We start from the raw sequence: 27,688 nt of genomic DNA, 5'->3' as shown, positions 1-27,688 counted from the left end.
CAGGCCATTTAGTGCCGCCATTGTGTACAAAAGTGGGATTCTATCTTTGCTTTCCAGAGGAGGGGCTTCTATCAGTTTTACTGCTTGCTTGCTCTCGGTCCCTGTCAGACCGCCCAAGTCATCGCCTCATTTTGGTGGTACATGCCTGCCTGCCCACCTCATGCTTTACAAGTGTTAAAACAAAGAAAAGGCGCCTGTTAAGGCGTGTATCGTAGTAGTAAGAGTAGTACCAAACGGCGTTCACTCGTTCTTCTTAGGGGTCACCTCTTGCGATCGCCTAGCGTCAAGCATCTCCTGCTCTGCCTCGGCGGCCTCTTTCACCTGTTCGGGGCTGACTGACTTGGCCTCCATGGCGATCGCATCCTCCTTCTCGTCAATGTCCTCGATGTCACGAGGCGTGGCCAGACCAGTGCTGGCATTCTCCTCGTTCTGCTCGTTCTCCTCCTCGATCAGTTCCTGCTGCTCCTTGAGAACCTCCAGACGCTGCTTGTTGGTGGCAGCGCCCTGAGATGTCTCAATCTCGAGGGCAATTTCGTGGAGAAGCTCATCCGGAATGGAAGAAAGCACGCCAACAAGAGCATCGATCTGACTCGTCGCTCCACCGGCTCCTTGGCCGTACATGTATGCGTTGCTGAGCACAAGCAGAGTCGAGGGTACTGCCTCCTTGAGACGGAGGTCGAGCCACTGCTGCAAGTACTCGCGCATCCTCGCGGGCGAGACGCTCTGCGTGCGGATGCCTCGGCTGGCGCAAGCCATCTGCAGCTCTCCAGAAGTGAGTGACGCGACACCTTCGTAGCTAATCTGCCTGTCGTCTCTCTTGATTTGTCGCATACGGTGGCGAATCTGGTAACGGAGCATGTTGTCCGTACCGAAGTTGTTCAGGTTCATGTAGCGGCAAATCGAAACCAGCTGAGGCCTGGACAGGTTGTCCAGCGTCAAGTCATCCTTGAAAATCTTGCACGCCTTGATGATGTCTTCGTGGGTAGGTGTCTCTGTCGAAGAACGGAGCTTCCGGAAGAATGTCGTAATCTCCTCCCGCTGGATGGTTGCCGGAGTCACAGGGAGGCCAGATTCCTTCAAGCTGTGCTGTAGGAATTTGCTGACTTCTTTTCTTGTCGTTCGAAGGCCCGATACCTTGGCATCCCTGGACTTCTGTCCTTCGTACGTGCTGGGCAGCAGGTTGGGGAACAGCTTGAGGGCTACGGGAAGCAGCAACTCGGCGAAGGGGACAATAATGAAGACGGAGAACGGAATCAGTCGACCCAGATCCTGAACGGTGCGTTTCAACTGGCGGTTTTCCCTTCGGCTGAGCTCATAACCAGCAGCCATCTTCAGCGCCAGTCGAGTACTGATCTTGACCTCAGCAGCGAGGAGCTTGGTGCCATCCCAGTAGTGATGCACCTCCTTCTTCACCTTCTGCCACACCGTCAACTTCTGCTCTTTGGAGTCTTTAGCGTCAACCGCAACGCCCTGTTTCACAGAAGTACCAGCACCGCCCTCGGCGTCGAGCTCAACCTCCTTCAATGGAACCTCGGATGAGCTTGCAGCGCTGTTGTTCGAGGCATTCTTCTGTTCAGAAGAGCTCTGACCCTTCTTGGGGACGGATGAGGCATCTTGAGCGAGAGGCTTTTTAGCCGCATCGACATTGAACCCAGGGGGCGGGCCAGAATGCGGTTGGTTCTGGTTATGATGCTCAGTGCTCATGTGGCGAACGGGAACAAGGATGGCGAGTGCCGAAGTCTTGCGGGGGAGGTGTCGGGCGTATCTGTTGAAAGATCCGTGGGGCAGAGCAAGGCCTGTGAGAGCGCGTGCTACATGATGTCAGTCTTGCGATTTGGCAAATTGACGGGGGTTGAATGAAGCGCACCGTTCCCAGCGAGTGGGTTCGCAACGACTGCCCGGCGGGCAACGCTGGCGGAGGCGCTCATAATCGGAACGAGTCCTGATGTCGCGACGGCTGGGTAGAGAGAAGCGTACGACTATCGAGCTGCGCTGTTCATGGGTGATATTGCGTGCTGAAGGGCAGTTGATCTGATGGAGGATGTTGAGGGATGGAGAGAGAGAAGATTCCGTGAGATGCGACTTCCGTCTACAGTCCTGGGGTTGACTGGGGTCCCTCCTGTTAGCTCCGACTTTCCGAGACCTCCCTTTCGTTGCCTCAACGCAACTTTTCCACAGCGAATGCAGGGGCGCTAGCCTCGCCAGGCTTACCCACAATTGGGCAGGCTCACTGCCGGAGCCGAGTTGACGTAAGCAGCATGCTACGTGTTGCAACCGAGCAATCCTGTGGCTAAACGTCGGGAGATCAGTGGTTGTCGAGAAGCGACGTCTCTCACGTGCGACAGTCACCCTTGTTGGTTATGGTTGTCACAAGCCTTCCAGGAGGTACCTACCTAAGGTACAGGTAAAGGTAGGTGACGTGAGTGGACCACTTACCATGTACACACATGCGTCAACTATCCAAGGTTTTGCTGGTCTGAAGCAGAAACTTCAGAGTACCCTGACGGCATCGGCTCTTGTAAAGTTTGCATTAAGCCTCGTTCTTCTAAGCAACGATTGTTACGCCTTGAAATCCTGGTTCGAATCTCTTACAAAATGAGCGAGGATTCACTTGAAGCAGCGTCGCCGTACAATACCGTCAACGTGAGAACAGAGCGTACCGTGTACTCACTTCTCGTTACAAATAACATCTCAGCTACACTATTTTCAAGATTGTGCTCGCCTTAGATCTGGGATTACAGACCAGTCACGTCCATTCTGTCCATAGACTCCTCTTCCCTGCTATGCGATTAACAAGAATTAACAAAACCAAAGCATTCAAGGCTCACACGGTAATCTCTACCACTATCTGGACATCGAGCGTGCACAGACTGTTGGCGTGGCATTGTGCCTTACCTTATCCAGTCTTCAACGATCAGATCAGCCAGTAAATGGCTCTTGCACTCGAGAGGCCAGTCGGCCAGTGGGAAAGGCTGTCTCCGCCCCACTCTCACTGCATCGCACAACTCAACATGCGGGCCACCGATGCAGCCCCAGCTTGGTCTGCCCCCCAGAACTGCATCCGACCATTGGATGTCCCTGGTACATTAGTAACATTCCCACGCCGGCGGCCCCCATCCTCACCATCCTCACATTAGCCTTGGGACATCTACTCCTCGGCAATAACTCTAGGCCTTTCGTAGCCGCTCGCGTCACATTGCTGTCGGCTCCCATATCTCTGTCGATTTTCGCATCTTATATGATCAAACTTGCACGACTATGATCATCTTTTAATCGTCTGCCCGACTTTTTGAACCCTGTGGTTTCGTCATTCCATTCCACGGACCCTTCAACTCTTCCCACTTCACCCCGCGCCCGCGGGACGATTTCACGAGCCACGAGATCTATCCTCCCGTTAATCCGTGCCACCTCGGCACCTCGAGCTACATCGAGTCGCTCATTTTCCCTTTCTTAGTCTGATATTTCGGATACCGTTTACAGGACGTCTATATACAACCCAACACAGATCTTATTACCAATCGTTTAGACAATCTAAATCGATCCGTCACCGAAAATATAATATGAGACTTCGAAAGGCAGCGCGCGTTATCCTCGTCGGTGCGCCAGGCGTCGGCAAGGGCACCCAGTCCGAGAGACTCCTACATCGCTTTCCCCAACTCCAGTCCATCAGCACGGGCGATCTACTTCGAAGCAATGTCACTGCCCGGACGGCTCTTGGTATGTTGCGAAGTCACTCGCCTAACTGTGCCTCTATGTCGCGCCGACTAACGTACTCTTTCAACAGGAATCCGAGTCGAGAAGACAATGAAGACTGGCGGCCTCGTCGCCGACGACCTTATCATGCGCTTGATCTCGAACGAACTATACAAGAATGGTTGGCTGCGTCCCAACGAAGCCAAGCATAATGTCATGACTCTGGCCGCCAGCACGGCCACTGCAGGGGATTTCCCCGACGCCCACGACGAATACGTTACCACGGCTGCTCTAGATGCCCACGGCCCCCCGGAGGCCTCGGAGGACCCTGATGCCTCCTTCATTCTGGATGGGTTCCCGAGGACTGCCACGCAAGCCGTGACATGCGACAAGATCATTCCAATCAATCTTGTCGTCTCTCTCCAGACCCCCTTCGACGTGATCATGCAGCGCATCGCCGGCCGCTGGGTCCATGAGCCCTCGGGCCGTGTCTACAATACCACCTTCCATCCACCCAAGGTGGCCGGCATTGATGACATCACCGGCGAGCCTCTGATGCAACGGCCCGACGACACTGAGGAGGTCTACCGTGAGCGGTTCCGAAAGTTTCAGCAGACAAGCGAGCCCCTCTTGGAGCACTACGCCAAGAAGGGCGTCCTGTGGGAAGTCGAGGGTATGAGCAGTGATGAGATCAGCCCCAAGTTGTATAAAGAGTTCGAGAAACGCTTTGCGGCTTGAACAAGCCTTCTGTATTCTTCCATTTTTTCTGTATATACATTATACCTTTGGGAGTTTGACGGCCGGGCACGCTCGAGATCGGCGACTACTAGCATGTCCTGATGGGACATGGCTCGGGAATGATGGGGGAGTAGGTTACGGGTTTGGGGCAGACTCTTCTGCGGCGGCGTTGATCTTGTTTCGGGGCGTGTTCTCACTCTAGTGTGTAGAACGGTGTGAAGCTGTTTACAGGTGACGCACAACAGGCACGGGTCTCCTGTTAGCGTGAGATAAACGTTTCAGAAATACATTGGTTCACTTTGTAACGCCATTTCCTCCATCTTGTACAAGCTAGGACACCACGGGAGGATGATGAGGCATGAGGAACTCCGTGAGTTGGCTTGCATGAGGTGGTTGGCGGGTTCGAAGCTGACAGCGATCCGTATCACGAACAGACTGGGCGCACGCACGATAGCATTGCATGTCCTCAGATTTGCGTTTGCTTCGCACAGACGGCCAGACTGCATGCAGTAACAAACGTACTAGGTTTTGATTTGCCATCAGAGCTCTCCAGTAGGCACCCACTCCATCTTATCATCATCGAAATGGTGGCTGTGGTGGTTGTCAGTAACATGTAAACGTGTGGCTGTTCGGCAGGGTCTTACTTATTGATTTCCTTGTCCGACAAGGATTCTTTGCCATATTCGGATATCAAGAAGTCTTTGTACTTGTAAGGGATTTTCGCCTTAACACCCTCGAAGGTCGTCTCCAGGAGTGGCAACAGATAGGTATCCCGAAACAGGTGACCGTCTTTGCCTACCAACACGCCCTCACCTTCCCCGTATGTGACATTGTACCTTGCGGTGGTAATGTCGATGAATAGGCCATGGTCCATATCGATCCATCTCGCGTCTATCGAGTTCAGGCCCTTTCCCTTGTCTCGAACCAGGTAATGAGGGTTGATGTCCAACAGAAAGGAGCGACCCTCTGGAATGGCCGGGTACTCGTAGTAGTAGGTTGTCATGTTGTAGTATGCGGCAAGTAGAAACATACTGGGCTCGGAGACCATGACATCGACATCATCGTCCCATGGCATCACCTACTTCGGCGTCAGCTGTTTTCAAGAGCACATAGGATTATCTGGAAGTCTCGGCGGTTACCCTCTTGTTCCACCACCACCCCAGGAGACTTCCATGCATGAGCCATGTCTCGATGCCAATACTCTCAAATGTGGCCAGATAAGTCTGTATTAGGACTCTCAATGCTTCTCGTCGGGTTTTCTCATCTTTGATCCGCTTTGTCGCGAATCTGCCATCATAGTGTGCACTGAAGCTTCCAGCCCATTCCACAATTAGCTAGGTAGGAAGACCGCCGGGAGTCTTGCATCGGGCACCTTACCTAGACTCAACTACGATAGAGTAAGATTGAATTCTCAGAGGGCTGAGAGAAATGACAAACTATGAAAACTTACCAAAGTACTTCCCAGGCTTGGCCTGACGACGATGGAGACTCTCGTCAGCCGCAACCGCGACAGGAACACTTCCCAGGGCCAACCACGCTGACAAGGTGATAGGGAGCCGACCGAGCCTCATTGTAGACGGAACGGGCTATATTGAGCACCAATTTGACGTACAATGTCGCTTTCAGAATTTGAGCTTACGACCACACGTCTTTATAGGATCGATGCCGACCCAGAAGACGCGTAACAGATCGTCATCGGGATTATTTGCGGGTCAGACATTGACGGATTGCGGAGAGAGGGTTGGCAGCGAGCATGGCAGGGATCACTCCGGCGGTTCATAGCCTGATCCCGCTCCGTCCCCTCCGGTCCTCTCCTACTACCTGCCTTGTAGTAGGAACGGGTCATCCATCCTAAGTCTGCTGCCGTTCACCATCAGTTGGACTAACGAGTTGTCAAGCCCTAGACAACTCTGACGGTTGCTATCATTATATTCCCGGGTTCACCGGCCATCAATGCCTAGAGAAATTTATTCATCTACAAACAAATCCATCTACATGTGTTATGGGAAAGATGACGCCAACGACCTGCCAAAAGACATGGAGTCACTACTGTGGACATTGTAAGCTTAATTCTCCGGGCGTGGGGCCGAATGAACAAGCTCAAGCATCGTTGGCAGTGTTGGCAACACAAGGGTGGTAATTTTTAGTGGAGAAGTCATCACACTCTATTCGTAGCTTGTTCGAGGCTTGGAGACCTGTGTATACACTTGCGAATGCGAGGACCTGAAGCATGCGATCAAGGGATGCAGGGCGGCTTCATGTGGAGCTATTCCGAGGTGGTAGGGGTGCGGATACGTCGGGTTACCGTCTTGATACTCGAGCTACCTGCGGAGGAAGGGCACCGATAATCAAGACCGCCTACGTACACAATACTGTACCAAGTGTACCAGGGAGCAGGAGCAGGGTCTGACAATGAATGCCCTTGCACCTTCTGGGGCGCAGCGCTGGGGCCACCGTTCACACAGTACGAGGTTATTCAACCTGATCTGGAGTGCACTGTGATTCGGTGGCCCAGCCACCTCACGATGCGCCACATCCCCTGGATTGAGAGGTGGGGGTTCGTTCCGCTGAGAGGTACATGGTACCCCTAGAACGGATAGCTGTTGGTGGGTACTGTCATCGATAAGGCCACCCAAGCTTGTCGCCCAGGTGTCCATCCGCGGAGAGGGGAGACACCCAGGCGGAGGCGTGCCTGGGACTGCTCACCTGCATTACGCAACACAAGTAGGTAGCAGGTATTTTGACTGCCTACATCCCTCTAGGCAGCGTCGATTCAAACGACCGCAACGACATCTACGATTGCGACGATTACACGAACGACGAGTACAAAGCCTACGGCGGTTTCGTTAGCTGTATCGGTCTACTTTGCTAGATCATACTCCCGCGGCGCACCGCATCGTGTGATGTGACCTTGGCCACTTGTTTCGCAATCGTAACCTCAAACTACACCCATTGGAAGTCGACTCCGTATTCTCATCAAGCTTCCGACATACAAAATGACAGCCTGGAACGTGAGTAGAGACTTCGCCAATGCGAATACCATAATGTGGCTAGTCTGATGCGCGCCTAGGTATTCCGATTGCTGGGAGACTGCTCCCACCTTGCATCGAAATGCATCCTCCTCTTCTCGATCCATCGCAACAGGAGTGCGGAAGGTACATTGCCATTGATCCGATGCCGACTAAGGTAGAGCATGTTGACAATTATATTCAGGTGTCTCCCTCATCACCCAGGTGCTGTATGCCCTGGTTTTTTGTACGAGATATACCGACTTCTTCTCCGAACAAGTGCTTTGGAATCGCTTCTTCAAGGCCTTCTACATTCTCTCGTCGTTTTACACTGTTGGGATAATGCAGTGGATCTATCCCCGATCCAGGGAGCGCGAGATGGCCTGGAAGGTTGGTGCTGGCGCCCTCGGCGGCGCTCTGCTCCTTTCCCCCTTCGCCATGCTTATCCTTGAGCCAAAGTCGCACTGGAGCATGTTTGTGGTATGTGTGTCCCCATGGCTTGTGGCAGCAAGCAACTTACACCCACCGATAGTGGATTTGGGATTTCTCGCAGATCCTCGAGTCTGTCTGCATCCTACCCCAGCTCCTCCTTTTGCGTCAGACCACCGTACCGACCGTTATCGACTCCTTCTACCTTGTCGCCCTGGGCTCCTATCGGGCCCTTTACCTCGTTGGATGGATTAGCCGGGAACTCGATTTGTCGGACAAGCCTCCCAACGCTGTTTCGGTCGTCTTCGGCATCGTGCAGACAGCACTCTATGTCGACTTTGCCTGGGTCTACTACACGCGCCAACGAGTCAAGCTTCGCAACGGCGGTGTTGTCGATGCCGACGACCTCAACCGTGGCTGGTTCCTCCATAGAATCTTTGGCAAGCCCAGCAACCAAGACTATGGTGAGGAAGATGAGGAGAGTGCCCCTGCGCTTGGTCGTCACGAAAGCCGACGTGGTGGTAGCCGGTCCAAGTGGGGAGCGAGGGGCATCTCCGTCAGCGCTGATGATGGTGTGCTAGAAGCTGAGCGCGGAGAGAGGGCAGAGTATGATGGCGGCATCGTCGACCCTGATGCCAAGATGCAAGACCCTGATGAGCTTGCCAAGGTGCTCGACGACGATGACGACGATGATACTCCCGCTGCTTCGTCGAGCGCCAGCCACAACAGCAACAATCGAGGCGGATCCCCAAGTGGAGTCCAGGGTGGCCAAGAGTGGCGGGACAACTGAGGGGTGGGATCCGAGTGGTAGCGAAGCGGAAGCCTCGCAGGGCCCGTGAATCAGATTCTCGGCTCTCGCAGATGTGCGTGTTTTCACGATGTGTTCTGATTCTGTGTCTCAGTCATAAGTCCAGGGCGAGTTCGCATGCTCTTAACCCAATCCTCTGTTGGAGGCTACACGCGCAATCTATAGCACGGTATTCCATAGCGGGTCTATTTTTTTTTCCTACTACTGTTCAACAATTCATGTACACATAAGATGAGCGATGAGAATTACTTGTCATACGACTACATTCAGCTTCTACGGGTTCGCATCTTACAAGCTTTGGCTTAGCTGCTAAAAGCACCTCGGCATGCTTATGAGCTACTGGTGTGGACTTGTAAAACTAAATGACAACAAGGGGGCTTCGTGGTTCGCTTTCAAGGCCCTTTGAAGGTCTAGTCTGATGGCATGCTTAACGTCAACCTGGTTCAGAACTGTCTATCCATCTATTAGGCTGTAATGCCGATTTATCGCCAATGCTCTTGTTTGAGACTATCAGTGGCATGTTAAGTTGTCCTGTGTGCAGGGCGTGTTAAGACACAAGCTCTGCAAGTGATATTTGGGAATTCATTTCCTTGCATGACTTGAAGTAGCAGCTTCCCACGAAATACCTGTGGATTTGCGGGGCGTTCTGGGGCAGCTCCATGCTGTTGTGGTTCGTACCTGTAGTTTCGGTGAACTCGGTGTGGCGAAAGTGTTATCGGCGCGTCCCCCACTTCCGATGCGACGCGTCTCGTTCCTGAACACTTGCTTCATGCCGACGCCCAACGACCCCTGTTCTAGCTCGGTTTGTCCTGGATCATGACCAAAAGCTGAGATTTTGTTTCCGTCATCTTTCCATGTAGAACGTGGATTCGTTGTCACCATGGCCAGTAAGTTTGCCGAGAAGGACACTCATGTTCATGGCTAACGCTCTCGACCTTGATAGCACGTGCTGAGCGCATGCAGCAGCGCATTCGTGGTGCTGGGTACATTCTCCAGCCTGGATTATATCTTTCTCTAGGGATTGCTGACGTGTAAAAGACATGGACAAGTCGAAGAAGTGTCCTTCCAGCTAATGCTGAGTGACGAGACAACATCGACAGTCGCACCAACGAGCCCGGAGAACCCTCCTGCACCGACCCCGCCCGTTCAAGCAACAAGGTCGACGCCCAACACATCCGCGAAGCGAAAGCGACTCGGAACAAGCCCTGAGAGGCAAGATGATCGCTCCAAAGCCGGCGCAGAGAAGCTCGCCATCACTGCCCGCGAAGAGCCAGGAGATGCGACGCCAGTTCCGAGACTTGCGACGCCAGAAGCTGCTGCGCCTGTTGACGAACTCGATGGGCCGGTTTCTCAGCAGCCAGAAAGTATCTCGTCAGCAGGGTTACGTGCGTCGAGGACATCAGCCCGCCGCGAAGAGATAGAAGAAAGCCCGGCGACAGCACCAGCCACCAGGAAGCGACGTGCCGGAACCGCCGACGGGATTCTCAGTTCAGGCACACAGCTGCAGCAAATACTCGACACAGTGATAGACGAGGACGCTGATGCGGACCCCTTGTCATCCCCTCTAGTGGAAAGGCAGCGGCGGACATCTGGCAGCATCACACGGAAGACGCGAACTCCGAGCAAGCGGCGAAGCCCTCTTAGCGCTGGGTCTGAAGCAGCGCAAGCCGACGCGCGGTCGCCGGAAATATCATCCCCGCAATTAGCAACATCACCCATCGTACAATCGGGACCTTCCCCGGAGCTCTCGTCCCGCATTCTGCCCGAGGAGGAAGTTGAAACACAGCCGCCTGTCGTTGAAGAGGAGGAACAGAACAATGCCGAAGACAATCTAGCGAAGGAGGTGTCCAACCAGGAGGCAGCTAAGCGGCTCGGGGGAAAACGTTCTCGCCGTTTGATGCGAGATCCATCTCCGGAGTCCGCGACTGCCGTCGAGCAGGACGAGCATATTGAAGAGGTGTCACCGAAGGAGCCAGTACCCAAACGCCGAAGAACAGCGGTCAAGGCTAGTCCTGCAAAGCAGAAACAAGGCCGGAAGAAGAAGACCTCGGCGACATCAACATCGGAGCCTACAAAGACAAAGCCTAAAATTGCCGCCAAGGCCCGACAACCCAAGGTGGCGGATAGCCCAGATGAAGGGGTCTTTGAGATTCCAGTACAGCGTTTCACGAAGAGGGGCCGACCTGCCGAAGGCGAGGATCCCGACTTTGACCTTATCAGTGCCGACATCCCGTTTTCCAAACGGTCAGGTGTGAATACGATTGATGTTCTCGCTCAGATGTGCGACGAAATCATCCAATCTAGCCTTAACACTCTGCGTGACGGTGTGCAACGTGCCCCGGATGCATCCGCAAAGAAAGAACTTCGCATCAAGACTTGCGCACTGGAGGCATTTCAGGCGGAGCTGGGGCACAGGTTTCTCGGACATGTAAGAAAGCCTCGAACGTGTTTGACCCACCAATACTGACAACTGGCAAGACTATCCAGGTCGACCACATGCATGCTCTTCGGGGGCGTATACGGCGCGAACAGGCTGAGAAGACATCGCTGCGAGACGAAATTATGCGTCTCCGGGCAGAACGAGAACAAGTTGCTGTTCGCAAAGATGCTGTCAGATCTAAACACGAAAAGGCGAGAAGTGAGGCATTGGTAAGTCATAGGACCATGAAGCTGCAGAGAGAAAAGCGTGACTAATGGGATGTAATAGCACCAAATCAGTACCTCTTCAGCCATGCACGATATCGATCTCGCCGTAGAGCGCGGCCGTGGCGCCGACGACTTGTCGCCGGCGGCTGAGAAGAAAGCCAATCTGGCAAACCTTGAGCTCCTCATTTCCAGAATAACCGACCAAGCATGCACCAACAGTGATGTCGGCGGCACAGCTCGACAATTGAGGGACTTCAATGCCTTCCTCGAAAGAGCGGCATTGGCTATGGAAAACAGATGATGAAACTGATGACATCAATCGGCATGGCTGTGAGAATCCTGGAGCTAGGAATAAGGGCGTGGGGCTGGGTGCTTCTGGCAAACCGGCACAGAGTCTGCTGTGTATTCGGCGATTACGGCACCTCAAATTGACTCTGGAGTTGAGGGTTCAGCCTCAATCTAGTGCCGGGCGGCACGCGAAAGGCCGCAGCCGCCCTTGTGTTTGCGCTTCGGTCCTAATCTGGACCGGTCCGCCGTATAATGGAAGCGCGGTGTGGCTTTCATGGAGGTTGCGTCGTCAGCTAACACGTATACTCGATGCTCGTGTTACGCCATCCGGTTCTATCGGCAACTTTCGACCCAGCTGAGAGTCGCAGAAAGTGCCACGATCGACTACCTCGCCACAACTTGGGTATGGGATCGCTAGAATCGTGCTGGACAGGGTGCCACGTCCTGATCATCCAAGTTGTTTCTCGTGAGAACTGGTCAGCCCCTATTAGCATACAGTGCCGTGTTGCCGAACAACGGCGCCAGAGCCATAGCCTCGAACCTTGCACGTGGGCTCAGGTCTGATAATGCGGCTTCCAAGAGTCAAGCGCCCGGAGAGGGAGGCAGCCAAAGAGACAAAATAGCAAGGTTCGTTGGGTGATTGCCATCGACGCGGTCGAAGCTTGTTGTGGGTGCCTGAAGGTGGCAGCTGAATACATTTGAAGGATAAATGACCTCCCTACTAAGCCAAGACCTTTCGTGTATACTACATCGAACAAGTCCAAAATCGATCAGTGAAACCGAGTAACGACACGTTTGCCGCCAATCGCAACTTCCACTACACCATCGACACCATGACGACGCAAGACGCACCACAGCAGCAGGCCCCCATGGAAGCTTCCGCCGACGAGGTTATCAGCAGCCAGCCTGTATGTTTTACACCACTGTACTCAGCGTGCTTCTCTGACACCATGTCCTTTACAGACTGCCGAGCCGCAGCCCGATGTCGAGCTGGGAATTCGTGGAGGAGAAGAGGCTGGTTGTGAACTTTGCTGTGGCCTCTGCGGCTGTGAGGAGTCTTGCTGTTAAACTATAGAGGGGCATGGTAGCGAGACACGGACCCGAGATCAAGAGCAATGAAGTGTTCAAAGATTTTGGCAAGAACTAGATCACTGTCGCAATATGTGTGATCAGAAGTGTAGCACCATCGTCGACGTCAGAGCCCGCACGTCGGTCTGGGTTTCAGCGGACCCAGCGCACTTACATGTAAGACTCGATGCCTACTTGTGATGAACCGGCCAGGCTCGCAGGGCTTTTTTGGCCAAAACCCTTTTCGATTGACTTTTTTGGATTAAACTATCGTATGGGTGTCATGTGTTCCTCTTCCTACCTATCTAGGTACTTTCTACCTTACGTGTATTGCAGAACACAACCTCAACCCTGGCCCTATCACGTCTATAGGTAGCGATTATAGTAGCTATGCCAGGATTTCCACTTTGGCTACCTACCTACCTTACTTATTATAGTGGATTGATTGGCATGGCCACTGGTCGTCGTGGCCGCTGTGGCCATAGTGGGCTAAATACCTAGGTACAATTAACCACCCTATAACCACCGTAAGTATTGTGGACTTTGAGCTGGTCCCAGCTTGTGACTACAAGTAAGACACTGGTATCCCAGAGCCACCCCCTCAAGGAAATCAAATAACCCTCTGTTCCTATTCTTTGGGTTTGGCCATTGAAGCCCTGCGAGCTGCCATAATCTGCCTTTTGGCCTCTATCGTGCTAGGTCAATCTACACACTCCTGGATTCTCAGCCCAACGACATTTGCCCCATGTAGGACGCAGGTGCCACCATGTCGGATCACCACAATACGCGTGAATTCTCCGTAAGTTGTCGCCTCCCTTCCTGGCGGTTCATTGGATCAAGACGACTTTGCGGAGTAATGACAAGGATTTTCCACTGCTGCCACTTCAATATGGAAAGGTGAATGAGAAGCCCTTGTTAGAACAATTCGAGCGTCCCCAACTACCTCGAAAACGGGACGTAAATATCAGCATGAGGCGCTATCGATTGTATTGCTCCTTCGTTCGCTGCAAATTCTTGATCTACAATATTTTACAGGTAATACATCTTGAGTGTGTACAGATTGTGTCATGATGGTAGGCTCACGAGGGACTGGAGCTTTGTACAGCGTGACCTCTCTCCCACCGATTTCGCTAGCGACGGCCTGCTTACAGGTCTGGTTGAATGACCTTTATGGGCCTCAGGAGACCTTCATCAACACCTTACCTGAACCGAAAGATATCCGTGACCTTCTCGGCGATACTGGTCTGCCCCCCAGCTTCTCTCGCTTTGCGCGCCGCGGCCTGCTCATCCCATAACTTTTGGACGTCCTTAGCCACGGCTGCCTTCGCTTGAAAGTCAGCCCGCAGAGCCGCCTCTTCCGTCGCCCGCTCCGCTGCGGGCAATTTGTCGAGCTGCTCATCCCAACTCTTGCGCAGCTCGGCGCCGGGCTCGATTGCATTCTCTGGTTTGGGGAAGATGTTCTTGAACTCTGGTGCCGGCAGGCCGCGTTCCTCTGCCCCCTTGATCGCCTTCTCTTGGTCGATCATCCGGACGTACAGGCTATCGGCGTGCATCTGGATGTCTTCGTCGACATGCGCAGGCCGATCAACGATGGACTTGTAGCCAAGGGCTTTCAATAGTCTCTGTGGTGGACCGCAGTCAGTCGAGCGCAAATATCAAAGGCGAGGACTAGAATCATACCGTTTGCATGGTATAGCACCTTTCGAACCGTTGTACTTGCTTCCGGCACATCTGTAGCCGGTCCTCCCAAGCACCGTTCTTCATGCAGTTGATCCACTCCTCCTGCTGTATGGCGCAGTTTTCGAGTGCCGCGCGACCAAGGTTGTATTTTCGGTCCTTGTAGCCCTCCAGCACATCCATAAGCTTCTCATGGTCGGTCTTGGACTCTGCCTCGATCTCGCCCTGTGGTTTGTACCCCTTCCAAAGGTGCGCGTAGCGGCCGTCTTGGAACAAGCTCTCTTTCGGTACAAGCGGTCTCGCGGATTCGTCAACTGGCGCCTGTTGTGCTGTGGCTTCGGTAGAAGGCTTCGTCTCTGATGGCGTAGAGGAGGCTGTATTGTACTTGACAGGGGATTCTCGCTGTAGGAACTCGCGGACCTTCGGGTCGATGGATGCGAGAGGATCAGACGTCTTGGGCGCGTCCGACCACCAGCCGTCTAGCCAGCCCATCTCGATTATGCTATGTGTTTTGCGTTTGGAAGATCGTTCGTTGGCGGCTGCTGGTTTACGTCGCTTCGCTTCTCGTCGTAGCTCCGTACCTAGGTCTGCTGGTGGTTCTTTGGGTGGAAAGATTTCAATCGCCAATCAGCTGCTGTTGAATCTGCAAATGCACTGTGAACCCACAAACCACACTGTCCTTTAGCACTGTAGCCAGATTATCTTTGGATATTTCAATTCTTGTAAGATTGACTTGGTTCACTTTTAATCTAGGTCTGTAGATGTCGGTTGTGGATATTTGCGGATATTCACGTCTTTTGTAAGCTTGCCGTGTATTCTAGGACCCAAATATGGACCTATACTGGCAACTGTCAGCACAGTGATGTTGTGGCTGAGGCTCTTGTATGATTTCTCGAGCGGTTTTCTCCTCAAAAAATACTCGACGCAAAAGCTACAAAGACGGAGAAGATATGTTGACAACGATATACGGACCTCGCCCTCCACGGAGAACGATGGAGTCGCGGTGAGTGATGCGCCATGCCGAGGCATTCATATTCCTTGAGACAAAAATTGGGTTGTACCACGGGAGAGCAGGTACATCTCAGAGTGTAGTCAAGGGTGGGGTGAAAAGGGGAGGATAGTCATGGGAACTGACTTCACATGCGTACTGGTCAATATCCAGCCGCAACATCACATGAAAAGACCGAGAGGGGGCGAGACGAGGATGAACGAGCCGTCGTTTTGTCATTCCACGTCAAGCCAGATCGCCCTTTCCCCCAAAACGAAGTTGACCATGGCCTGGTGCGCGCGCTCGCACGCGACGCAGATCCGCCTCTCCCACCCTTTGGTCCCAGTCGTCAAACAACCCATAACCGTTGTGCCTCACATGTCGAAACCATCTTCCGTTGGTTTTGGCTGATCGAATTCTTTTGGTCTGATCTGCATCTATTGCACAAATCATGCGGATGCCGTTCCCTGGTGACCGCCCATCCGGTAGCGTAAAGCAGAACCCTCACCGCGTACACGCCGTAAATGCCAAAGAGCCGATTAGAACTTGTTGAACTTCTTGACCGCCTTGCCGGTTCGGGGAAGCACACGGAGGACGTTGAAGCGGACCTGTACTTTGTTAGTATAGAGCCAGGCATCAGCCTAGCGGCTGCGTTCCAGTCGCGACATACAGTCTTGCTCAGAGGCCTGCACTGGCCAACGGTGACCTGGTCACCCTCCTCAACACGGAAAGCGGGAGAGACGTGGGCGGCGAGGTTCTTGTGGCGCTTCTCGTAACGGGCGTACTTGGGAATGAAGTGGAGGTACTCGCGGCGGATGATGAGAGTGCGGTGCATCTTCGTGGAGACGACGGTGCCGGTAAGAATACGGCCACGGATGGAGACCTGGCCGGTGAAGGGGCACTTCTTGTCTGAGAGACGCGTCCATGTTAGCAGTGTCCTTGAGATTCAAACCAATTCCAGTGTAACCATGGCTCCTTCGCGCGCATTCGTCTGCTTGAGCCAGTGATTCGCTCGGCGCTCCAAGCATGCTCCTTCTCGCGCTTCGAAATCTTCCAAGTATCACGATCCAACGTACCGATGTAGGTGCCCTCAATGGCGGTCTTGGGGGTGCGGAAACCCAGACCGACGTCCTTGTACCATCGGCGGCCACCCTTTCCAGGGCGCGTGGACTTGGCCTTGGTCTTCTGGTTGAGGAAGATGCCCTGCTTCTGGAAGGCGCGCTCCGACTGGACGGTAAGTTCGGTAGCCATGTTGTCGGTAGTGATCGGTCACGGCTCTGCAGAAAGAGAAAGTCAGGACGATGTCGACAGAGAGGGCGGTGGTTCGATCGATAGGTTGGTATGCTTGCGACACCTACCTGGCGGTCGTGGGGGAAGGTAATCACCTCAACTGGTTGTCGGCGGATTGATGGGCGTTGGGCGATGGACGGTGATGCGGCTTACAACTTTTGCTGAGGTAGGCGACTGGGTTCGAGATCACAAGAATTAGGGCCTGTGGGTGGAAAATTTGGCGAGGGGCAAGCCACAGCTGCGCCACGTTCGTCTGGCCACATGGGGCTGGAGCATATCGATAGAGGTGGGGCACACGGAGAAATCCGATGCCTCAGCAACGCGTGGACCATGTTGACACCAGCATGCGAGAGAGCCAATCATGGGGCCTGTCAGATGTAAACATAGGAAACCCTTGTACATGCAGCCCACTTTGACTGAACATGGGCATACGCGACGCCATCATCAACTAACATTGTCTCCCACTTGCACCTCGACGCGACTCGAAACCTCGTCACTAGAAGAAGCGCCTTGCTGTCGCCTCATAGCTATAGCATTCATCATGTCTTCTTCCGGCGACGCGACAGTTCCAGCGACGCGCAGACTGCGTAAGTCTATTGGCGGCCAAATATCGTCAGCCAAGGCTACAGAGAAAGAGAACGTGACACTTGATCTTGGAAGCAGTTCTCTTGCTGCCAACCGGAAAAAGTCGCGAAGCAAGAGTATTGGGCCCGGCGGCCTGGACGTTCTGAAGAACGCCAACGGTAATCGAAGAGCCGTATGTGCCATGCTCCCTGTTGCGAGCTGAGTTGAAGATACTGAAATGTCACAGTCTCTTGCAGCTCCCTCACGACCGCCTCCCCGATCGATTCTTAAACCAGCAATTGCGCCACTTCCTGAAATACCTCCCCTTAAAAGGCAAGGCTCAGGCCCTCCAAAGATCGACACGCCACCGAGCGCGCACGTTAGCCAGCAAGATGCATCTTCCGGCGCCAAAGTTGCGCTGCGAACAGAGGAAGAGCAACAGGCAAAGGCGCGACAGCGCGAAGAACAGGACCGAAGGGAAGCGCGCCGAAAGTCATTGGCGAATCGTAGAGTTTCTTTTGCAGCCGAAGCAACACTACACACGTTTCACGAAATAGACTTCATGCAAGAGGCATCCCGGGATTCGTCGCGGCGCGCATCCTCAAAACCTAGCACCAACGACAAAGCTTCGAGCCGATCCAGAACGCCACAAGAGCAGGTTGACGATTTGGTGCCAGAATCACCAGAAGACCAAATAGACGCCCATCAGAAGAAACGAAGAAGGAGCTCTGCACTCCCAGCCGCAAACTATGGCGACAACGATGATGCTACGATGGCATCGTCAATATACAGCTCCGACTCGGAGCCCGCCGATGCTGTGGAAGAAATTCAAGATGACGAACAAGAGGAGGACTCCAACTCGGATGATGACTCCGACGTGGACGACGGCACGATGATGACGGTCGAGGACCACGAGGTCACTGGCGCATCGGTCATGTCTGCCATGTCTGGTCGCTCAGGGTCGTCGACCGGCGACAGTGACACACTGGAAGAAGCACTTCGTATGGCAGCGCGCACGGCTGGCACCCAGAGACTGGGCCTCGACGACTCGGAGGGCGAAGAAGAAGTCATTCCATCATTTGGTTGGATCAAGAAGAACTCCGACAAGAGTGAAGCGCCTCAAGATCAAAAGCATGCAGGCCACGAGCCGCCATCGCCCCCGGCTGACAATGATGACGAAGACGACGGCGCTATGGAGATGGACATGGAAATGACCCAAGCTGTGGGCGGCATCCTTCCCTCGCCAGATGACGAACAGGACGACGGAGAGCTCGACATGTCCATGGATGTAACTCGCGCCATTGGTGGAATTTTATCGCAACCTAGGGACGAAAATGCCAATCCATACGAGCATGGGGAAGAAGGCGAGGAAACAATGCAAATGGACGAGACCATGGAAGTTACCAAAGCTCTCGGGGGTATTCTGAGGAGTGTGCCAGATCTCGAACCAGACGAGAATGAAGACATGTCAATGGAGTTCACAACAGCCATCGGCGGCCTGATTCCGGCACGTAACACCGACCAGGCCACTGCTACGCGGCGCAGAACCATGACTTCAGCCAACAGCAAGAACCTGGATGACGACACCATGGACATGGATATGACTGTTGGTGTTGGTCGAATCTTGCCATCTGCGACTGGGGCCCGAGGTCAGGATGACGGAAATGCTACAGTCGGCATGGATATGACCATTGGTGTTGGGCGTATCTTGCCAGCTGCCAGCAACGACGAAGACAACGTGGAACAAGACCAGACTATGGGCATGGAAATGACTGCCGCCATTGGCAGTATTCTCAAGGCTCCTCATGTGCCAGAGTCCCGCAGCGAGGCCAAGAAGTTCATGGAAGAGGAGGTCGACAAGCCAGATTCGCCTTCAAAAGCCGGATCAATAGGTGTTCCCCCCAAATCCCCAGCACAACGGCTTGCCGATTCAACTAAGCCAACAATCATGTCGGCTCTAGGAACTCCTGAGACAAACCCTTTCACTGGCAGCGCTCTTCGACGCAGCATGCCACGTCCAGGGACAGCGACGCCGCAATCCTCTCCTCTAAGAACCACGCCAAGCCCGCAAAAGTCGACCGCGCAGTCGCGAGCGAGAGCGAGGTCGAAATCGGCGTCGCCGACAAAAGCCACGCCGTCTCCATTTAAGCCAGTCTCATCACCTACGAGGACTCCGCAATCGCGAACGAAGCAGCTTGGCCGCTCAAGGCTACCAGACAGCAAGCCGGCAACCCCTTCGCCTGTGAAATCGGCCAAAAAGAACCTAGACGTTTTCCAGCAAGACCCCAGCACTGGGGCTAGGACGCCGTTGGTTGTTTTGACGCCACAGACGCGCCGTCTGTCCGGCGTGGGTGCCGACAGAGCTGGCTTGGGATCACCCAAAGTGGCTGCCATCTTCGACCGTCGGGAGTCGTTGAGTGATGCTACTCAGGCATTTGTGCCTGGCCAGAACCGTGGCGTTTCCTTCGCAAATCCCCGCGTCATGGAATTCGAAGTCGACAACGACCGCGAGGAGGAAGAGGAGAAGGAGAATCAACGTAAGATTCTTGAGCGCGAGGTTGACGGTCAAGACGATAGGGAGGCTACGCTCAACCTCAAAGAAATGATCCAAAGCATGAGCCCAATGAGGAAGCCCTTGAAGGGCCGTAAGAGTCTTCATGTCGGTAGCGCAAAAGGTCTTCTCGGCAAGCGACCATTTGAGTTATCAGACGACGAAGAGGCTGAAGAGGATGATGGTGTCAAAAGACTTAAGAATCACCAGGGGAGCCCGGTCAAGAACGTGAGGCTTCAACAGCCCCCCAGCAAAGCCGAGACAACTGGCCGACGATCGCTACGATCGTCTCAAAAGAGCCTTGAAGATTCAACACAGGAGCATCAAACACCCACCCTGACGGTGCTGTCGTCGAGGAATGGTGGCAATGCCACGACCCCGAGAGGACAGACCCGGTTCAAAGATGTCGAAGATGACACGGCAACCCATCCGATGGACTTTGAACGATCGCCCGTCAAAGATGAGTCGTCTTTGCAGACTGACCAAGGCGAAGATCGCATCCACCTCCAAGAATTTCTCAACATGACATCGATTCGCTTCATGGAACTGACGACAACGAAGCGGCGCCACACCCAGGCGCCCGAGGCCTTCAAGGATGGGCTGATTGACGATGAAGGCAACTTTCCTCTGGAGCGATGCGTCGTCGCCGGTGCCTGCACTGTTCCGATGCTGGAGCTTTATCAGCATTCCTGCCGTGAGCTCAAAAAATACATTTCCGAAGGACGGAGGATTGTTCGCGAGATCGAAACAGAGACTTTTGAAGACAACCCGCCATTGTTCCGAGAGTACATGTCTGCGACGCCAGACATCAAGAATGTGCTTGACAACCAGTTCAAGAATGGCAAGTCGCATGCCCGACTTGAGAGCAAGGCGATGTGGTATGCCTGGCGTACAGCGCTCCAGGACGGTCTCAAGGAGGGCCTCATCAGAATAGCAGAAGGCATGGATGCCGACGACAAGGTGCTTGAGCAGCAACAGAAGCTCCTGTCCTCCATTCTTCCAAGCCTCATCTCTCGATTTGATGTGCTCAACGAAGAGCGAATAAACCTCGAAGCTGTGGCACAGGAGCTGGCCGACTGCGACCCATCCGAGCTCGAGGCTGTTCGATCCGAGCTCACAGATGTCGATAGTGACATGGAGAAGAAGACGAAGCAGATTGTGCAACTCCGAGCGCAGCTGGAGGAATCAGCAGCAACTGTGGAGCAGCTCACTGCCCGCAAGCGGGCATGGCAAGAGGAGATTGAGGAGGCCGAGAAGATTCGCGAGGAATGTCGCGGCTGGTCGACCAGTGAGATTTCTACACTCAAGGGTTAGTTTTGAATGTTGCTCTCATGGCTGTTCCTCATGCTAACCATGTCACCAGCTCGAGTTGATGCCATTGAAAAGCAGCACGGCTGGGCCATCTCCGGCATTGTCGACACAACAGTCTCCATGACGTACCAACGAAGCATCGAACTTGTCTTTGACATATCTGCCTTCGGTAACACCCAAGGCAAGAACTCGCAAATCGACCTTTGGTACATCGCGACCAATGGCGACGGTAGCCCACGAACTTCTTCGGTGGAACAGGAATTCTTCGTGCAGTGCATCCGCGACCATGTGCGGGGTCTCCCGCAGAGCCGCACTAAGATTGTCGACTTGCTTCATGTGATCCGTGCGGCATGGGACAGAGCCGTCTCCACTTGCGACGACATCCGACGCGTCAACATGACCTTTCCCACGTCCGTCACGCGCACCTCTGATTCTTCCATCTCTGTGTGCTCGTCGCTTCTGCTGACGGCCATTGAGACGAGAGTCGAGATTATGCTTGGTCTGCGCGGTGTGAGCACCTCTGATGGACTCGACTTTGTCATCCAGCCTGACGCAAGAGTCGTATATGGAGAGACATTCAATACAGGCAAGGTGGGAGAATTCCTTACCACGCACTTGGGTGAGAAGGTTGTCGACAGGTTGGCCGACTCCCCCTCGTGGAGTGATGTGGTCGTTGATCTTCATGAGCGCCTGATTGCTAGGGGCAGGAAGTAAATTTGGGTGGAGCGTATGGTTCAGGACGGGATACCCTTTGATGAATTAATGACGGAAATGGTATTGCGTTTAAGGGGTTTCGAGCGCGGCTGGGTCAACTTTCTTAAGTTTCTGAACCTTCAACATGGAGCAAGGCAGTTTGTTTCGAATGCGTGGATACGTGCGCTTACCTCATGACATCCGATTTGACTACATGACCCTGACGTCCATGGTTTCTAGATGCCAGCAGCGAGGCTGACGTTGGTCAATCTATCAATCGCTCAGCTCCCTCATGACGACTTCGTACTGTGCATGATAAGCCCTGCCCGTCACACTCACAAGATTCCGGTTGCACGCTCGCCACGACAGTCTATGATGGAGCTGGCTAGGCTAAGTGGCCGAAAGTACTGCCTGCTCACATGATAGAAGACCGCAGCCTTTGAAATACCTCTTGGCAGAACTCAACGGAGTCCAGAGACGCTACACTCAAGGCCAGTGGATGAGGTTTATCAACGACCATCATGCCAAGAACATATAATGCAAACTCGAAGGCATACAGTGAAAGGGCAAGGAAATTTGGTGGTAGCAAAGAAAGGCGGTATCGTATGCATAAGGTAGCTCGGAACGGCGCGGGACGTCTCGTTAGCCGTCGGAAGACCAAACGCCGCATAACCTCATACCAAATACTATTCCACATCTTCAAGGTTGGAAAAAATTCATCCTGCTCTTGCCTCCTGACCTCGTCGAGCCCACGACGGACCCCTTACCAACCAGGCTGCAATGTAGTGAGAACAATTCGATAACATTTTCAGCTACCTTAGTTAGGCAGCTGCTCAGAAGCTTGGACCTACGAAAGAGCCATAAGGCTCATAACCGGAAGGCTTTGGGAAGTTGTAAACTTCCTCTTTCCCTCTTCTCTCAATAGTTGTCCGAAACTTCTGATCAACTACCCAATTCCACAACGTCCTTCATCCACATCAAATATTCCATCAATCACAAGTCTCCCATCAAGGGTCATCACTTCTCACTCTCCCTTCTTAATATCAATTCAATCCCATCAGAATCATCGCGCTCTTGCCCATGATTTCTTACGCCCTCATCGCTGTGGCGACGGCATGCCTCGTCCTGATGAGCCCTTATCGCGAGACACATGGCTTCATCGTTTATATCGCTGTTGCCCTGCTTTGTTGGGAGACCAAGTATCCGCACCCACCCACCATTACTGCAGATGCCGACATCTACTACGAAACTGGCCGTCATATTGTGAGCACCAACTGGATGGTTATTGAGGATGAAATTTCCATGATACAGAGTTGGCTCAATTTCTTGTACGTTACCGTCCTCCCAGAATCAGGGATAGAGAATTTGCTAAGTTTTCACAATAGAAAGAACCGGCATCCTTTATATGAAGGAGCCATCGATTCGATCTGGTATCTCTTGGAATCCATGCTATCCTCGATAATTACTGCGACCCTTCCGGCTACATTGCTATGGTGCTTGCACCTGATCTTGGTATTCTACCAAAGGATGAGAAAGTCGTTTGCCTACATCATGGAACGCCTCTCGAACTGGCTTGCGACTCCAAACGAGTGGTCCGTCACTGGGACGCCCGGGACTTATCCCCTGGTTGATCGGTACGCCTTCGACGAAAAGAATGGCTGTTAGGTACCCGCCGTTCTGCTCGCTAGGCCGATCGACAACCAGGAGCCCGGGGTCCAAGACGCCCTGGACGCAACAGCCGATCCCTCATCCTCCTACCACTCTGATACTATGAGCCCGGAGCAGGATCAGGAAAGGGTCACAGGTCCAGCTGTGCCCGATACCCCCTGCCCGTCAGCCCGAGAGCATGCTCTCAAGGTCGAGCTTTTGGAAATGACGTTGGAACGAAATATTGTCATGAGGGAGCTGGAACAAGCCAACAAGGAGATGGAGGCGATGATGGCTCGGGAGGCACTTTTGAGTGCCGCTTTACCTACCCTCGCCTTCTCCCCCGTCATGCGCGTCGCGTCAATTGCCCCTCTCGCCCCGGTCGTCCAGCCTAACCCGACTTTATCGACATCGACGGCTGTAACCATGGCTATCATTCTTCCGGAGAGTTCCTCCGATCCTGTTCTCGGTCTTGTTCCTCCCACGACGATTGTGGCCATTGTGCCCGTCTCCCCTCCTCGTCCGGCTCCTACCGTCCCGATGCCCGCCATTTCAAGCCTCGAAGAAACGCTTGCCATCTTCGATTATCCTAAGTTCGATATCTTTCGCGATAAACCGGATCGAAGCTCTCCTTCCGCGGACCATAACGACGAGGAAATGGACGACGCGCCTCGGTGTGGCCCTGAAGAGCAGCCGGCTTTCGCCGCTGGTCTGATATGCGTGCCCGAGAACCATACTCCCGTTCAGATAAACGAGGAGATGGAGTCCGAGATCTCGGTTACTGTCCCACAGCAGTCGATGACTCTGAACACGGTGTTTTTACCCATTGTGGGATATCCCACAATGGACGTGTACCAAAGCCAAGAGGTTAATATGAGCGAGGAAGTCTGCCGCAACGACACGCCTATTGCACTAGATGCCATGCAGCAAGACCATTCTCTGATATCACCTATACATATAACGGGACTCCTCGAAGATACTCCCATCCCTGCAGAGCCAAACCATCCGCAAATATCCCCTATACATTCAACGGCACTTCTCGAGAACACTCCCATCCTTACAGAGCTAGACGAGCCTCAAATACACCCTATCCCTTTGACGGCACTTCTTGAGAACACTCCCATCCCTGCAGAGCCAGACTATCCCCAAATATCACCTTTACCTATAACGGCACTTCTGGAGAACACTCCCACCCCTGCAGAGCCAGTCCATCCCCAAATAGTACCTTTACCTATAACGGCATTCCTCGAGAACACTCCCATCCCTGCAGAGCCAGACCACTCTCAAATATCCCCTACATCTCTAACAACACTTCTCGAGAGCACTCCCCACCTGGCACAACCAGATACCCCAAGCCACGACATCAAACTGCAGGCTCCGGTTACTGAGGTCAGCGCGGGACAAGTCCCGGCCGGGCTGACCGTGGCGTCTCCCGAAGAAGTGCCTGAATCTCTTAGCCAAATGACCACAATTGGCGAGACCGTTAGCCAGCCTGAGATTGCCCCAGAGATCACTGCTCCTACTTCTGCCACGACGGACTCAGAGCCAAGCGCAAAGCCAGAGCCAAGTATAGCGTCAGGATCTCCGAGGCCACCTGCACCAGAAACTCCCGTTGTACCAAAGAAGCCATTACGTCGCAAACCAAAGGACCCGAACGCAATGTTCGTATCCAGGAACACTGTTGCAAAGCGGAAGGTGAACTTGGGTGCCGGCCGAAAGGCTGAGTACGAGAAAGAGGCAAAGTCCTCTCCTTCGACCGCCAACCCCCCTCCCCGTACCGCCCGGGACGAACTGCCCCCTTTGCCGGCCACGCCGGAGCCTTCTAAAAACCGCCCCCGCCCCCGACCACACGAAGACGAAGATGATCCAGACCGTGCTCGCAAGACGCCCGCCACCACGAACGCCGTCGTCGTTCTGTCTCCTCCTCAGCAGGGCCCAGCTGAGATTGCCCAGCGCCGTCTCTTTGCGCCCCGAAAGAGTCGGTTCACTGCCGAACAGGTCACTGGCGCCCACGCCGCGGAGCTGGCTGACCGGGAGCGGCTGGACGCGGCACTTGCCTCACGCCGTGCTGTAGAAGCGGAGAGAGAAGAGGCGAAGAAGAAGGCTGACGAGAAGCTCAAGAAGTAGGCTTCCCTGCGAGGGCGTTTCGGAGTCGTACCAGGGGGAAGCTCTGTGATCACGAGCAGAAGTCCACGGAAAGAAAATAACCAAAAGAAAACAAGAAAACAACACCTACTCTCTAATCAGTATCACGATCAGGCGTCCTCGCTTCCGTTTCCGCACGCCCGTATTTTCTACGTCAACACCCAACCAACTTGTTTCTTGTCGGTGGCGTCGGACCATGAAAGTGTCCTCCACCGTGTGCACGGAATTCTCTGTTTTGGCCTCGTCAGGGCTTTGCTATCGACTTTTAACCTTGGTCCAACCACTTGTTCCTGAGCCAGAGACAGCTCTGGGTTCCTTGTTAGAGTCGCCTGCGACCTTTCCGTTTTTCATCTTGTCTTGTCTTGCGTCTATACCATCCGCTTCATCTTCCACCTCGGCCCAAGCATCTTCCTGAAGGACTTCCCAGTCTGGTGCCGTAACCTCGCTTGACAGCTTTGTCTTCAATTTGTCTGCGAGTTTCAGAGGACCAGGAAGTTTTATGCTCTTCACAAAGTCCGCTCCCTCAGCGCCACCGAGGAAATTTCGAGCCGTTCCGTGGGAATACCGGCCCACCCAAGATGTCATGCTGGCTGCATCCTCCTGGCCATCTTTCTTGTCGACAGAGCCAGGCGATGGATACCTCTTTCCGGTCGGAACGCCAAGGAGTTGCTGGCCAATGAGCAAGTTATACAAATTGCGGCCAATGTGGCAGACGTCCTCGAAGACGCTGCGATCACCAATCGATACCCCCTGCGTGCAGCAAGCCCATGAGACATCGTACGCAAGCAGCGTCACCGCCTCAAGAAACATCGAATACGTTGCTGGATCCTCTTTGGCGAGCACAGGGAGCGTCTTGTCCACATACAACGGCCGAGGTCGCGGACCAGGCGGGGCGTTGTTGTTGCTGCCATCTGGACCACCTCCGAAATGAGAGCTGGGCGAAGTACCAGGAAAAGCGACATCATCGTGGCGATACGACGAAACAAGATTAAAAATTGTCGGCCGTGGATAGTCGCGATGTGGCAGAGTTAACTCGGCAGGCAGTCGAATGGCGAGATAATAGGACGCCAGCGATAGGATGTGAGCAACGTTGGCCAACCATGTTGAAAGTTGCTCGGGGGAAGCAGCTATTATCGTCAGCCGGTATTCCGTATAAATAAGCCACTTTGAAAACTACAACGGGAAGCACTTACAGTGCATTGAGGAAAGGTCCGTGATGGTCACAGATCCGATGCGGTACTCATACGGAGACGGAGAGTTGCTCTTCTTCAGGCGGCGTAATCCAAAGAGCTTTGCCGCTTCCATGCATAAGAAGGCGCGGGTTCTTGCCATGCCGTCGGCGCTCCTTTCCCACTTGAAGTTGAGAGACTGGATAGACCTCTCGGTGTCTTCCAGCTGACGGGCTCGACGTGCCCCAAGGCCATTCGACGCAGATGCGAGCTCAGCTTTTCGACGAGCAATGACAGCCCTGCGACGTTCAATTTCCTCCCGCGCAGCAGCAACCTCTGCCTTCAACCTATCGGCCTGTTCGATGATGCGACTGGTCCTGTCTTCGGCTGCCCGCTGCTCAGACAAGGAGTATCGCATGGCAATGGTGTGGTTCTGGGCAGAATCACCAGGGCGAATCTCGTTCTCTGACGACTTGACGATTTCGCCAATTTCTTTCTGGAGCTTCTCGTTCTCGAGGAGTGCAAAGGCGTTCTTCATTCGGCCATCATAACAGTGGTTACGGGCATCCACGGCACATAGGAAAGGCAGGCGCTGAGCGTGATGCGGCCTTCCACATATGTCGCAGCTCATGATGTCGATGTCGCAGTTGCATCAATATTTATCGTCGTTATCGTGCTGATATCGACAAAAAGCGCCTTGACCAACAGATGATCGTCTTGAGGGTCCTGCTCGTAGAGTCGATGCTATTGACAGACTCGGGCGCATCAATAAGGTAAAGGAAAAAGAACTTCCTGATCAGGAGAGATTTGCAGAGGAGATGAGATCAACAAAACCCTAAAGAGATTATCCTTTATATCTGGATTATCACGAGGTCGATTTCTGGGCGAAGGCAGGCAAGCGGATGAAGTCACGCGGACGTTGAACAGGTCTTTAAAGCAGTGAGGTACCTGAATCGATCATCAGTCATTCGTCAG

The 27,688-nt window shown here is 53.6% G+C and overlaps 11 protein-coding genes across 11 annotated transcripts; 6 read left to right on the top strand and 5 right to left on the bottom strand.

The window, feature by feature from the left end:
- Nucleotides 1–240: 240 nt before the first annotated feature.
- On the bottom strand, nt 241–1,928 carry VDAG_01041 (mitochondrial distribution and morphology protein; the record flags this gene model as incomplete). The annotated part of the gene is made up of 2 exons (XM_009649927.1): nt 241–1,811; nt 1,868–1,928. The coding sequence occupies 2 exons, from the start codon at nt 1,926–1,928 to the stop codon at nt 241–243; spliced, it is 1,632 nt and encodes a 543-aa protein (XP_009648222.1).
- Nucleotides 1,929–3,560: 1,632 nt separating this feature from the next.
- VDAG_01040 (adenylate kinase) lies at nt 3,561–4,734 on the top strand (the record flags this gene model as incomplete). The annotated part of the gene is made up of 2 exons (XM_009649926.1): nt 3,561–3,717; nt 3,785–4,734. 2 exons carry the CDS (start codon nt 3,561–3,563, stop codon nt 4,429–4,431), a joined length of 804 nt encoding a protein of 267 aa, XP_009648221.1. The 3' UTR covers nt 4,432–4,734.
- Nucleotides 4,735–4,970: 236 nt separating this feature from the next.
- On the bottom strand, nt 4,971–5,609 carry VDAG_01039 (uncharacterized protein; the record flags this gene model as incomplete). The annotated part of the gene is made up of 3 exons (XM_009649925.1): nt 4,971–5,022; nt 5,076–5,509; nt 5,571–5,609. The coding sequence occupies 3 exons, from the start codon at nt 5,607–5,609 to the stop codon at nt 4,971–4,973; spliced, it is 525 nt and encodes a 174-aa protein (XP_009648220.1).
- Nucleotides 5,610–7,195: 1,586 nt separating this feature from the next.
- VDAG_01038 (ER lumen protein retaining receptor 2) lies at nt 7,196–8,944 on the top strand. Its single transcript, XM_009649924.1, has 4 exons — nt 7,196–7,442; nt 7,502–7,586; nt 7,645–7,919; nt 7,972–8,944. Exons 1-4 carry the CDS (start codon nt 7,428–7,430, stop codon nt 8,656–8,658), a joined length of 1,062 nt encoding a protein of 353 aa, XP_009648219.1. The 5' UTR covers nt 7,196–7,427; the 3' UTR covers nt 8,659–8,944.
- Nucleotides 8,945–9,556: 612 nt separating this feature from the next.
- On the top strand, nt 9,557–11,623 carry VDAG_01037 (uncharacterized protein; the record flags this gene model as incomplete). The annotated part of the gene is made up of 5 exons (XM_009649923.1): nt 9,557–9,563; nt 9,620–9,659; nt 9,715–11,104; nt 11,155–11,325; nt 11,384–11,623. 5 exons carry the CDS (start codon nt 9,557–9,559, stop codon nt 11,621–11,623), a joined length of 1,848 nt encoding a protein of 615 aa, XP_009648218.1.
- Nucleotides 11,624–12,357: 734 nt separating this feature from the next.
- VDAG_01036 (uncharacterized protein) lies at nt 12,358–12,746 on the top strand. Its single transcript, XM_009649922.1, has 2 exons — nt 12,358–12,518; nt 12,574–12,746. Exons 1-2 carry the CDS (start codon nt 12,444–12,446, stop codon nt 12,676–12,678), a joined length of 180 nt encoding a protein of 59 aa, XP_009648217.1. The 5' UTR covers nt 12,358–12,443; the 3' UTR covers nt 12,679–12,746.
- Nucleotides 12,747–13,681: 935 nt separating this feature from the next.
- Nucleotides 13,682–14,847, bottom strand: VDAG_01035 (uncharacterized protein; the record flags this gene model as incomplete). Its single annotated transcript, XM_009649921.1, has 2 exons — nt 13,682–14,300; nt 14,359–14,847. The coding sequence occupies 2 exons, from the start codon at nt 14,845–14,847 to the stop codon at nt 13,878–13,880; spliced, it is 912 nt and encodes a 303-aa protein (XP_009648216.1). The 3' UTR covers nt 13,682–13,877.
- A 709-nt stretch (nt 14,848–15,556) lies between these two features.
- VDAG_01034 (40S ribosomal protein S11) lies at nt 15,557–16,777 on the bottom strand. Its single transcript, XM_009649920.1, has 4 exons — nt 16,729–16,777; nt 16,420–16,620; nt 16,014–16,252; nt 15,557–15,951 (listed from the first exon to the last, which is right to left on the bottom strand). The coding sequence occupies exons 2-4, from the start codon at nt 16,592–16,594 to the stop codon at nt 15,883–15,885; spliced, it is 483 nt and encodes a 160-aa protein (XP_009648215.1). The 5' UTR covers nt 16,595–16,620; nt 16,729–16,777; the 3' UTR covers nt 15,557–15,882.
- A 397-nt stretch (nt 16,778–17,174) lies between these two features.
- VDAG_01033 (uncharacterized protein) lies at nt 17,175–21,773 on the top strand (the record flags this gene model as incomplete). Its single annotated transcript, XM_009649919.1, has 3 exons — nt 17,175–17,390; nt 17,445–21,057; nt 21,112–21,773. 3 exons carry the CDS (start codon nt 17,175–17,177, stop codon nt 21,771–21,773), a joined length of 4,491 nt encoding a protein of 1,496 aa, XP_009648214.1.
- A 1,059-nt stretch (nt 21,774–22,832) lies between these two features.
- Nucleotides 22,833–25,526, top strand: VDAG_01032 (uncharacterized protein; the record flags this gene model as incomplete). Its single annotated transcript, XM_009649918.1, has 3 exons — nt 22,833–23,080; nt 23,138–23,386; nt 23,441–25,526. 3 exons carry the CDS (start codon nt 22,833–22,835, stop codon nt 25,524–25,526), a joined length of 2,583 nt encoding a protein of 860 aa, XP_009648213.1.
- Nucleotides 25,527–25,799: 273 nt separating this feature from the next.
- On the bottom strand, nt 25,800–27,344 carry VDAG_01031 (uncharacterized protein; the record flags this gene model as incomplete). The annotated part of the gene is made up of 2 exons (XM_009649917.1): nt 25,800–26,671; nt 26,738–27,344. The coding sequence occupies 2 exons, from the start codon at nt 27,342–27,344 to the stop codon at nt 25,800–25,802; spliced, it is 1,479 nt and encodes a 492-aa protein (XP_009648212.1).
- Nucleotides 27,345–27,688: the final 344 nt, after the last annotated feature.

Source organism: Verticillium dahliae, genomic scaffold, assembly GCF_000150675.1.
Source record: "Verticillium dahliae VdLs.17 supercont1.2 genomic scaffold, whole genome shotgun sequence".
Lineage (NCBI taxonomy): Eukaryota > Fungi > Ascomycota > Sordariomycetes > Glomerellales > Plectosphaerellaceae > Verticillium > Verticillium dahliae.
Note: the sequence above shows the minus strand (reverse complement) of the source record. Positions and strands in the feature narration are given on the sequence as shown.

Bases quoted from the DNA above. Each gene is read 5' to 3' on its own strand.
- VDAG_01038 (XM_009649924.1), top strand. The intron at 7,587-7,644 runs GTACATTGCCAT...AATTATATTCAG, and splicing joins TCGCAACAGGAGTGCGGAAG to GTGTCTCCCTCATCACCCAG. The intron at 7,920-7,971 runs GTATGTGTGTCC...ACCCACCGATAG, and splicing joins CGCACTGGAGCATGTTTGTG to TGGATTTGGGATTTCTCGCA.
- VDAG_01036 (XM_009649922.1), top strand. From the start codon at position 12,444: ATGACGACGCAAGACGCACCACAGCAGCAGGCCCCCATGGAAGCTTCC. The intron at 12,519-12,573 runs GTATGTTTTACA...TGTCCTTTACAG, and splicing joins AGGTTATCAGCAGCCAGCCT to ACTGCCGAGCCGCAGCCCGA.
- VDAG_01034 (XM_009649920.1), bottom strand. From the start codon at position 16,594: ATGGCTACCGAACTTACCGTCCAGTCGGAGCGCGCCTTCCAGAAGCAG. The intron at 16,253-16,419 runs GTACGTTGGATC...CGCGTCTCTCAG, and splicing joins CATTGAGGGCACCTACATCG to ACAAGAAGTGCCCCTTCACC. The intron at 15,952-16,013 runs GTATGTCGCGAC...AACAAAGTACAG, and splicing joins GCAGGCCTCTGAGCAAGACT to GTCCGCTTCAACGTCCTCCG.